The sequence below is a fragment of the Lampetra fluviatilis genome, chromosome 65 (assembly GCF_964198595.1).
Source record: "Lampetra fluviatilis chromosome 65, kcLamFluv1.1, whole genome shotgun sequence".
NCBI lineage: Eukaryota > Metazoa > Chordata > Hyperoartia > Petromyzontiformes > Petromyzontidae > Lampetra > Lampetra fluviatilis.
This window is the reverse complement of record NC_136339.1, coordinates 3,944,817-3,958,953: the sequence shown is the minus strand read 5'-3', so window position 1 is coordinate 3,958,953 and position 14,137 is coordinate 3,944,817. Positions and strand designations below refer to the sequence as shown.

The 14,137-nt window shown below is 52.7% G+C and overlaps 1 protein-coding gene across 1 annotated transcript in view; it reads right to left on the bottom strand.

Moving 5' to 3' along the window:
* Positions 1 to 2,424: 2,424 nt before the first annotated feature.
* Positions 2,425 to 14,137, bottom strand: part of LOC144952031 (uncharacterized) — a 240,750-nt gene continuing 229,037 nt past the window's right edge. Inside the window, exon 4 of the mRNA XM_078882422.1 lies at positions 2,425 to 2,759. Coding sequence (XP_078738548.1) covers positions 2,425 to 2,759 — 335 coding nt within the window. The remainder of the gene's footprint in view (positions 2,760 to 14,137) is intronic.

The following is a 14,137-nucleotide window of genomic DNA, read 5'->3' as shown; positions in this document are numbered from 1 at the left end:
GTCGGGATCGAACCCACGACCTCCTGTACACCAGGCGAGGTAGTTAACATCTCCTAGCCACCGTGATGATGATGATGAGAGAGAGAGACACGCAAACTCCAAATTACAGCAGCAGGCGTCAGGGTCGGGATCGAACCCACGACCTCCTGTACACCAGGCGATGTCGTTAACATCTCCTAGCCACCGTGATGATGATGAAAGAGAGAGACACACAGACTCCAAAAATAAAGCAGGAGGCGTTGTCAGGGTCGGGATCGAACCCACGTCCTCCTGTAGACCAGGCGAGGTAGTTAACATCTCCTAGCCACCGTGATGATGATGAGAGAGAGACACGCAAACTCCAAATATACAGCAGCAGGCGTCAGGGTCGGGATCGAACCCACGACCTCCTGTACACCAGGCGATGTCGTTAACATCTCGCTACCAAAACAATACCACCGCCACCTGGGGCAAGGAATCTAAATGGGCCCCCTTCCGATGGGACATCATCAATGTTGACCATCTGGGGCCTTTCACATTGCGTGCATAGCAATGCCAGCACCACCAAAGACAAAAATCCCCCATATAGCCTTCACAGACTGTTGGGGCAAGTGCTGTTAGCGAGTAACACCTATGAAGGCCGGAACAGCACACGAGGGGGTGGGTGGCCAGCACCACGCCCGACCGCCTTTGTCTCCCCAGTGGCGATGTTTACCACACACCGCATCAGGTACTCATTTGAGGCTGAGTCGACCTAGGGGAGACCCAGGACCGGTTCAGATAATCGTCACTGGTGTTGGCCGTGAGCGGGAATCGAACTCGGGTCGCCGGTTTTATAGCGCAGCGTCGCGCTAAACGATACACCACCACTCCCTGCCACCACCACTACCACCACTAACATTACCACCACTTTCATCATCTTCTGTACCGTCACCATCAACAAAATCAGCACCCGTTTGCCAATAGTTGGTGGCGACGTCACCATGACGCTTGTGCCAGGCTAGGTGCACATTGACGCCACACACACAGAGCAACGCACCCCACCACGACAGCTCCCTACCACAACAAGACGCACATCACCCCATCACCACCACCACTTACACAACACCACCACAACCACCACCGTAACAACCACACCTTACTACCACTATCACCACCCCCGCCACAACACCACACAACTACCCACTTCCATCACCACAACACCAGTAGAAACCACCCCATACTACCACCACCATCACCACCACCACAACACTACCACAACCACCCCCTGACAATCACCACCACCACAACATCCCCTACCACCACCCCCTACCACCACAACACAACCACCTCCTTACCACTACCACAACTACCACCCCCTTACCACTACCCCCTACCATCACAACACAACCACAACCACCCTCTTACCACCACCACCACCGCCACCACCACCACAACCACCACCACCATCCCCTACCCCTACCCCCTACCACCACACCACCACCCCCACCCCACCACCTCCAAAACACCACCACCACAACCACCCTCTTACCACCCCCACAACAACACCACCACACCCACCACACAACCACCACCACCATCCCCTACCCCTACCCCCTACCACCCCACCACCACCACCCCACCACCACCACACCACCACCACCACACACCCACACCCCCACCCCCCCCCCCCCACCACACCACCACCCCCACCCCCCCCCCCCCACCACACCACCACCACAACCACCCTCTTAACAACACCACCACCACAACACCACCACCCCCACCACACCACCACAACCACCCTCTAAACAACACCACCACCACCACACCACCACCCCCCACCACAACACCACCACCCCCACCACCATAACCACCCTCTTACCACCACCACACCCCACCACACCACAACCACCCTCTTACCACCACCACCACACCACCACCTCCACCACACCACCACCCACCCCCCCCCCCCACCACACCACCACCACAACCACCCTCTTAACAACACCACCACCACACCAACACCACCATCACCACCACCACAACCACCCTCTTAACAACACCACCACCACACCACCACCACCCCCACCACACCACCACCACCCCCACCACACCCCCACCCCCCACCACCCTCTTACCACCACAACACCACCACCCCCACCACACCACCACCACCACCACAACCACCCTCTTAACAACACCACCAACACCACCACCCCCACCCACACCACCACCCCCACCACCCTCTTACCACCACCACAACCACCACACCACCATCCCCTACCCCTACCCCCTACCACCCCACCACCACACAACCACCCCCACCACCACCACCACCCCCACCACACCACCACCACAACCACCCTCTTACCACCACCACCACACCACCACCCCCCACCACACACCACCACACAACCACCCTCTTACCACCACAACACCCGAGCCCCCAGCACCTCGCGACACTCACCGGCGACCTCGAGCGAGGCGTTCCGGCTCACGGCCTCGCCCAGGTAGTTGCGCGCCACGCACGCGTACGTCCCCTCGTCGGGACGGTTGCCCCTGCGGCCGTGCACCACGCGCAGGAAGAAGAGCGAACCGTCGGGCAACAGCATGCGGTGTGAGTGGGGGTCGTCTCGGGTCCGTGTCCACCCGCTCGCCGTCCTTGTACCACTCGACGCTGGGAGGGGGACGTCCCTCCGCCTTGCAGTTGAGGGTGGCCGGCTCGCCCCGCGACACGATCAGGTCGGACGGGTGCTCGGAGATGCGAGGCGGGGAGTCCTCCTGGCGGAGGCGGGAGCCTGTGGGGGTTGGGGGTGGGGTGGTGGGGGGGGTGGGGGGTGGGGTGGGGGGTGGGGGGTGGGGGGTGGGGGGTGGGGGGTGGTGGGGGGGTGGGGTGGGGGGTGGGGGGTGGTGGGGGGGGGTGGGGGGTGGTGGGGGGGTGGTGAGGGGGTGGTGGTAGGGGGGGTGGTGGGGGGTGGTGAAGGGGGGGTGGGGGGGTGGGTGGGGGGTGGTGGGGGGGGTGGTGGGGGGGGTGAGAGGGGGACGGGGGGGAAGGTTGGTTAGTGTCGTTCATTCAGTTATTCAACAGAAGTCATCATGGTAAAAACCTAGGAAGAGGGGTGGTGGGGGGGGTATTGCGGGTGGGGGGAGGTGGGGGAGGTGGGGGTGGGGGGGAGGTGGGGGGAGGTGGGGGAGGGGTGGGTGGGGGGTGGTGGGGAGGGTGGGGAGGGTGGGGAGGGGTGGGTGGTTGGTGGGTGTGGGGGGTGTGAGGGAGCGGTGGTGCAGTGGTTAGCGCTACGCTGCGCTACGAACCCAGCGACCCGGGTTCGATTCCCGCTCACGACCAACACCCAGCGACGATTATCTGAACCGATCCTGGGCCTCCCCTAGGTCGACTCAGCCTCAAATGAGTACCTGGTGCGGTGTGTAGCAAACATCGCCACTGGGGAGACAAAGGCGGCCGGGCGTGGTGCTGGCCACCCACCCCCTCGTGTGCCGTGCCGGCCTTCATAGCTTCTGCTCGCTAGCAGCACTTGCCCCTACAGTCTGTCAAGGCTATACGGGGATCTTTGTCTTTGTGCTTTGTGGGGGGGGGGGGGGGGGGGTGTATAGGTGACCCCTGCCAAGGTCCGGCTGCCTGCCGAGCCCGCCGAAATCGATGGATATCCCACGCGGACTCGAGACACGCATCTCATTTCACGGCCGTAGGGGAACGATGGCACAGACACGAAGCCCCCCCACCCCCTCGTTACCCCCCCCCACCCTACCCCTTCCTCGTTACCCTCCCCCCCCACCCTACCCCTTTAGCCCTCCCCCCCCCTCGTTACCCCCCCCCACCCCGCCCCTTCAGCCCCTCCCTCGTTACCCTCCCCCCCACCCTACCCCTTCAGCCCCCCCCTCGTTACACTCCCCCCCACCCCGCCCCTTCAGCCCCCCCCCTCGTTACCCTCCCCACCCACCCCGCCCCTTCAGCCCCCCCCCTCGTTACCCTCCCCCCACCCCGCCCCTTCAGCCCCTCCCCTCGTTACCCTCCCCACCCACCCTACCCCTTCAGCCCCCCCCCTCGTTACACTCCCCACCCACCCTACCCCTTCAGCCCCCCCCCCTCGTTACACTCCCCCCCACCCCGCCCCTTCAGCCCCCCCCCTCGTTACCCTCCCCCCCACCCCGCCCCTTCAGCCCCCCCCCTCGTTACCCTCCCCCCACCACCCCGCCCCTTCAGCCCCCCGCATTGTCACCCCCCCCATCGCCACGTGGACCCCTTAACAGGCCGTGGGGTGCAAGTGGTGTTAATGAGTAGCTGCGGCATGCAACTCTGGAGATGTTGACTACCTCGCCTGGTGTACAGGAGATCGTGGGTTCGATCACGACAAAGACGATGCCTGCTGCTGTATATTTGGAGTCTGCGTGTCTCTCTCCACGTGGTCGCGTGGATTTTTCTTTATCCTCCGGAATTCCCACCCCTTCCACTCCCGCACCTTCCATCCACATTTCAAAATCGACGTCGCCCGTTTCAGAGTTAATTGGCTGCTGCGGCTGCTGCTGTTACATTTCTACTTGAGGAAGACGATATGGACCAGCTCGGTTTGAGCTGTTGTTTATCGAAGCCATCAATGCCCGGCAGCCTTTGGGATCATCCATAAATGACGTCACGCGATTTTAGACGATTTTGGACGATTTTTGACACCCCCCCCCCACTCGTCACACGGCGTCACAAAGAGTCAGAACCCCCCCCCCCCCACTCAAATATGACGTCACCAAAACCATATTTATATATGACGTCATCGAAACCATATATGACGTCACCAAAACCATATTTATATATGACGTCACCGAAACCATATATGACGTCACCAAAACCATATTTCCATTTTGAAAATAATGTGGCGCTGCACTCTGATGTTGTAGGAGAAAACATTTATCGAAAAGTCTTTTTAATTAAGCAAAACGTGTTGTCTATAATTTACTTATTAAAGTTGCGCATTTTGAAGTGACGTCACATTTCTCAAACCCCCACCCCCCGCCGCCCCCCCCCCCCCTCGTCACACATCGTCACAAATGTCTGACCCCCCCCCCCCTCTCCCCACCTAGGTGCGTGACGTCATTTATGGACGGCCCACCTTGTGCCTTACCCGCAGAGGTCGCAAACGGGTTTTGATTCCTTACCCGTACCCGTACCCGGCCGCACCAGGGTCGCAATCGGGTACCCGTACCCGTACCCGGCCGGGTACGGGTAGCCGGTATTGGGTAGGGTACGGGTATCGGGTACCCGGTTGCGACCTCTGCTTACCCGGCAAGTGGGAAGCACCACGTGACTGCACGGCCATCGGGACACGTGGTACTGGGTGGATGGCCATCACCACTTCCTCGTGCGCGCATGTTTTTTTGGGGTTTGTTTGTTTGACGAAGCGACACGTGAAGTGCTCATTAAAAAAAAACACAATTCATTTGAGGCTGAGTCGACCTAGGGGAGGTGGCCCCGGACCGGTGTCAGATATAATCGTACAACACACAGACACACAGACACGTTGATGTACAACACAGACACACACACACACGTTGATGCACAACACAGACACACACACGTTGATGCACAACACAGACACACACACGTCGATGCACAACACAGACACACACACACACACGTTGATGTACAACACAGACACACACACGTCGATGTACAACACAGACACACACACACACACGTTCATGTTCAACACAGACACACACACACGTTGATGTACAACACAGACACACACACACGTTGATGCACAACACAGACACACATACACGTTGATGTACAACACAGACACACACACACACGTTGATGTACAACACAGACACACACACACACGTTGATGTACAACACAGACACACGCACACACGTTGATGTACAACACAGACACACACACACACGTTGATGCACAACACAGACACACACACACACGTTGATGTACAACACAGTCACACACACACACGTTGATGTACAACACAGACACACACACACACGTTGATGCACAACACAGACACACACACACACGTTGATGTACAACACAGTCACACACACACACGTTGATGCACAACACAGACACACACACACACGTTGATGTACAACACAGACACACACACACACGTTGATGTACAACACAGACACACACAGACACGTTGATGTACAACACAGACACACACACACACGTTGATGCACAACACAGACACACACAGACACGTTGATGTACAACACAGACACACACACACGTTGATGTACAACACAGACACACACACACGTTGATGTACAACACAGACACACACACACACGTTGATGTACAACACAGACACACACACACGTTGATGTACAACACAGACACACACAGACACGTTGATGCACAACACAGACACACACAGACACGTTGATGTACAACACAGACACACACAGACACGTTGATGCACAACACAGACACACACAGACACGTTGATGCACAACACAGACACACACAGACACGTTGATGCACAACACAGACACACACACGTTGATGCACAACACAGACACACACACACACGTTGATGCACAACACAGACACACACACGTTGATGTACAATACAGACACACACACGCACACGTTGATGTACAACACAGACACACACACACGTTGATGTACAACACAGACACACACACACACACGTTGATGTACAACACAGACACACACACACGTTGATGTACAACACAGACACACACACACGTTGATGTACAACACAGACACACACACACGTTGATGTACAACACAGACACACACACACACGTTGATGCACAACACAGACAGACACACGTTGATGTACAACACAGACACACACACACGTTGATGTACAACACAGACACACACACACACGTTGATGTACAACACAGACACGCACACACACGTTGATGTACAACACAGACACACACACACGTTGATGTACAACACAGACACACACACACGTTGATGCACAACACAGACACACACACGTTGATGTACAACACAGACACACACACGTTGATGTACAACACAGACACACACACGTTGATGCACAACACAGACACACACACACACGTTGATGTACAACACAGACACACACACACGTTGATGTACAACACAGACACACACACACACGTTGATGTACAACACAGACACACACACACACGTTGATGTACAACACAGACACACACACACACACACACGTTGATGTACAACACAGACAGACACACGTTGATGCACAACACAGACACACACACGTTGATGTACAACACAGACAGACACACGTTGATGCACAACACAGACACACACACGTTGATGTACAACACAGACACACACACACACGTTGATGTACAACACAGACACACACACGTTGATGTACAACACAGACACACACACGTTGATGTACAACACAGACACACACACACACACACACGTTGATGTACAACACAGACAGACACACGTTGATGTACAACACAGACACACACACGTTGATGCACAACACAGACACACACACACACGTTGATGTACAACACAGACACACACACACACACACACGTTGATGTACAACACAGACAGACACACGTTGATGCACAACACAGACACACACACGTTGATGTACAACACAGACACACACACACACGTTGATGTACAACACAGACACACACACGTTGATGTACAACACAGACACACACACGTTGATGTACAACACAGACAGACACACGTTGATGCACAACACAGACACACACACGTTGATGTACAACACAGACACACACACGTTGATGTACAACACAGACACACACACGTTGATGTACAACACAGACACACACACGTTGATGTACAACACAGACACACACACGTTGATGTACAACACAGACACACACGCACACGTTGATGTACAACACAGACACACACACACACGTTGATGTACAACACAGACACACACGCACACGTTGATGTACAACACAGACACACACACACACGTTGATGTACAACACAGACACACACACACACGTTGATGTACAACACAGACACACACACGTTGATGTACAACACAGACACACACACGTTGATGTACAACACAGACACACACGCACACGTTGATGTACAACACAGACACACACGCACACGTTGATGTACAACACAGACACACACGCACACGTTGATGTACAACACAGACACACACACACACGTTGATGTACAACACAGACACACACGCACACGTTGATGTACAACACAGACACACACGCACACGTTGATGCACAACACAGACACACGCACACACGTTGATGCACAACACAGACACACACACACGTTGATGCACAACACAGACACGCACACACGTTGATGCACAACACAGACACACACACACACGTTGATGTACAACACAGACACACACACACACGTTGATGCACAACACAGACACGCACACACGTTGATGCACAACACAGACACACACACACACGTTGATGCACAACACAGACACACACACACGTTGATGTACAACACAGACACGCACACACACGTTGATGTACAACACAGACACACACACACGTTGATGTACAACACAGACACACACACACGTTGATGTACAACACAGACACACACACACACGTTGATGTACAACATAGACACACACACACACGTTGATGTACAACACAGACACACACACACACGTTGATGTACAACACAGACACACACACACACGTTGATGTACAACATAGACACACACACACACGTTGATGCACAACACAGACACACACACACACGTTGATGTACAACACAGACACACACACACACGTTGATGTACAACACAGACACGCACACACACGTTGATGTACAACACAGACACACACACACACGTTGATGTACAACACAGACACACACACACGTTGATGCACAACACAGACACACACACACACGTTGATGTACAACACAGACACACACACACGTTGATGCACAACACAGACACACACACACACGTTGATGTACAACACAGACACACACACACACACACGTTGATGTACAACACAGACACACACACACACGTTGATGTACAACACAGACACACACACACACGTTGATGTACAACACAGACACACACACACACGTTGATGTACAACACAGACACACACACACACGTTGATGTACAACACAGACACACACACACACGTTGATGTACAACACAGACACACACACACACGTTGATGTACAACACAGACACGCACACACACGTTGATGTACAACACAGACACACACACACACGTTGATGTACAACACAGACACACACAGACACGTTGATGCACAACACAGACACACACACACACGTTGATGTACAACACAGACACACACACACACGTTGATGTACAACACAGACACACACACACACGTTGATGTACAACACAGACACACACACACGTTGATGTACAACACACACACACGTTGATGTACAACACAGACACACACACACGTTGATGTACAACACAGACAGACACACACACGTTGATGTACAACACAGACACACACACACGTTGATGTACAACACAGACACACACACACGTTGATGTACAACACAGACACACACACACGTTGATGTACAACACAGACACACACACACGTTGATGTACAACACAGACAGACACACACACGTTGATGTACAACACAGACACACACACACGTTGATGTACAACACAGACACACACACACGTTGATGTACAACACAGACAGACACACACACGTTGATGTACAACACAGACACACACACACGTTGATGTACAACACAGACACACACACACGTTGATGTACAACACAGACACACACACACGTTGATGTACAACACAGACACACACACGTTGATGTACAACACAGACACACACACACGTTGATGTACAACACACACACACGTTGATGTACAACACAGACACACACACACACGTTGATGTACAACACAGACACACACACACACGTTGATGTACAACACAGACACACACACACACGTTGATGCACAACACAGACACACACACACACGTTGATGTACAACACAGACAGACACACGTTGATGCACAACACAGACACACACACACGTTGATGTACAACACAGACACACACACACACGTTGATGCACAACACAGACACACACACACGTTGATGCACAACACAGACACACACACACACGTTGATGCACAACACAGACACACACACACACGTTGATGCACAACACAGACACACACACACGTTGATGTACAACACAGACACACACACACGTTGATGCACAACACAGACACACACACACACGTTGATGTACAACACAGACACACACACACGTTGATGTACAACACAGACACACACACACACGTTGATGCACAACACAGACACACACACACGTTGATGCACAACACAGACACACACACACACGTTGATGTACAACACAGACACACACACACGTTGATGCACAACACAGACACACACACACACGTTGATGCACAACACAGACACACACACACACGTTGATGCACAACACAGACACACACACACGTTGATGTACAACACAGACACACACACACACGTTGATGCACAACACAGACACACACACACACGTTGATGCACAACACAGACACACACAGACACGTTGATGTACAACACAGACACACACACACGTTGATGTACAACACAGACACACACACACACGTTGATGCACAACACAGACACACACAGACACGTTGATGTACAACACAGACACACACACACGTTGATGTACAACACAGACACACACACACGTTGATGCACAACACAGACACACACACACACGTTGATGCACAACACAGACACACACACACACGTTGATGTACAACACAGACACACACACACGTTGATGTACAACACAGACACACACACACGTTGATGTACAACACAGACACACACACACACGTTGATGTACAACACAGTCACACACACACACGTTGATGTACAACACAGACACACACACACGTTGATGTACAACACAGACACACACACACGTTGATGTACAACACAGACACACACACACGTTGATGTACAACACAGACACACACACACACGTTGATGTACAACACAGACACACACACACGTTGATGCACAACACAGACACACACACACACGTTGATGTACAACACAGTCACACACACACACGTTGATGTACAACACAGACACACACACACGTTGATGTACAACACAGACACACACACACGTTGATGTACAACACAGACACACACACACACGTTGATGCACAACACAGACACGCACACACGTTGATGTACAACACAGACACACACACACGTTGATGTACAACACAGACACACACACACACGTTGATGTACAACACAGACACACACACACACGTTGATGTACAACACAGACACACACACACGTTGATGCACAACACAGACACACACACACACGTTGATGCACAACACAGACACACACACACACGTTGATGTACAACACAGACACACACACACACGTTGATGCACAACACAGACACACACACACACGTTGATGTACAACACAGACACACACACACACGTTGATGTACAACACAGACACACACACACACGTTGATGTACAACACAGACACACACACACACGTTGATGTACAACACAGACACACACACACACGTTGATGTACAACACAGACACACACACACACGTTGATGCACAACACAGACACACACACACACGTTGATGTACAACACAGACACACACACACGTTGATGTACAACACAGACACACACACACACGTTGATGCACAACACAGACACACACACACACGTTGATGTACAACACAGACACACACACACGTTGATGTACAACACAGACACACACACACACGTTGATGCACAACACAGACACACACACACACGTTGATGTACAACACAGACACACACACACACGTTGATGTACAACACAGACACACACACACACGTTGATGCACAACACAGACACACACAGACACGTTGATGCACAACACAGACACACACACACACGTTGATGTACAACACAGACACACACACACACGTTGATGTACAACACAGACACACACACACACGTTGATGTACAACACAGACACACACACACGTTGATGTACAACACAGACACACACACACACGTTGATGTACAACACAGACACACACATACACGTTGATGTACAACACAGACACACACACACACGTTGATGTACAACACAGACACACACAGACACGTTGATGTACAACACAGACACACACACACGTTGATGTACAACACAGACACACACACACACGTTGATGCACACCACAGACACACACACACATTTATGCACAACACAGACACACAGACACACCACACACACACACACGTTGATGCACACCACAGACACACCACAGACACACAGACACACCACAGACACACAAACATTAATGCACAACACAGACACACACACACACCACAGACACACACACACATTGATGCACACCACAGACACACACACACACCACACACACACACACACACCACAGACACACACACACATTGATGCACAACACAGACACACACACACACCACAGACACACACACACATTGATGCACACCACAGACACACACACACACCACACACACACACACACACCACAGACACACACACACATTGATGCACAACACAGACACACACACACACCACAGACACACACACACATTGATGCACACCACAGACACACACACACACCACACACACACAAACACACCACAGACACACACACACGTTGATGCACACCACAGACACACACACACACCACAGACACACACACACACCACAGACACACACACACATTGATGCACACCACAGACACACACACACACCACAGACACACACACACACCACAGACACACAAACACTTACCTTCCAGCGAGCAGGCGACTGCGATGAGAAGGAACCATGTCCCGACAACCATCACTGACCGACCTCCAGGCAGGAGGTTCGCAGACTGCCTCAACATCCACCAACTTACCCCCTCCCACCCCCCACTATCAAGTCATGCAGCCGTCAGTCCAGTCAGTCTAGGCAGTAGGTCGCTCAGCTACACACACATCCACTGACTATCTCCTGGCTCGCTAGCCATGCGGTCAGTCACGGCAGAAGCTCAGCTACTCACGCAGAGACTTGAATGTGGCCCCGTTATCAAATCACGCAGCGGTCAGTCTAGGCAGTAAGTATCTCAGCTACACACACACACAGCGACTGACTTATCTCCTGGCTCGCTAGGCATGCGGTCAGTCACGGCAGAAGCTCAGCTACTCACGCAGAGACTTGAATGTGGCCCCGTTATCAAATCACGCAGCGGTCAGTCTAGGCAGTAAGTAGATCAGCTACTCACACAGCGACTGACTTATCACCTGGCTAGCTAGGCATGCGGTCAGTCTAGGCAGTAAGTAGATCAGATACTCACACAGCGACTGATAATCCCGCGTGCCAGCCATGCAGTCAGTCAATCAGACAAGGCAGTAAGCAGTTCGGCTACAAACACACCGACTGCCTAGCCCCCCCAATACCAGCTCGTCATTCAGTCAGCCAAGTCAAAAGTCGAGTCGGACACGCACCCAGTGCCTAGTCTGATCGTCAGCCAGGGGAGCAGTCATGCATGCACCGAACCCAATAGCCAACTCGCCCACCAGCCGGTCAGTCAGGCAGTACGCTGTCTCGCCTGCTAGACATTCAGCTCAGATATGTGTACATCCACTGCTTGCTAGACTCACATGGTGGACACTAGAGTCCCTGCACTTTCATCATTTGCTCAGTCTTCTCTGCTCGCTGTTGTAGTGTCCTCTAGGCAGTCAGACAGTCAGTAAAGCCAGTCGCCCAGGGAAGGATATTGCTACATACACCGTCAAGTCTGCTAGCCAGTGAGGCAGTCACCAGCCAGGCAGTCAGTAAAGCTAGTAGCCCAGGCAGTATATCCGTACGTCCACTGCCTCGCCAGTAAGCCAGTCCAGGCAGTCACCAGCCAGGCAGTCAGTAAAGCCAGTCGCCCAGGGAGGGTATCGGCACATCCACCGTCAAGTTTGCTAGCCAGTGAGGCAGTCACCAGCCAGGCAGTCGGTAAAGTCAGTAGCCCAGGCAGTATATCCGTACATCCACTGCCTCGCCTGCAAGCCAATCC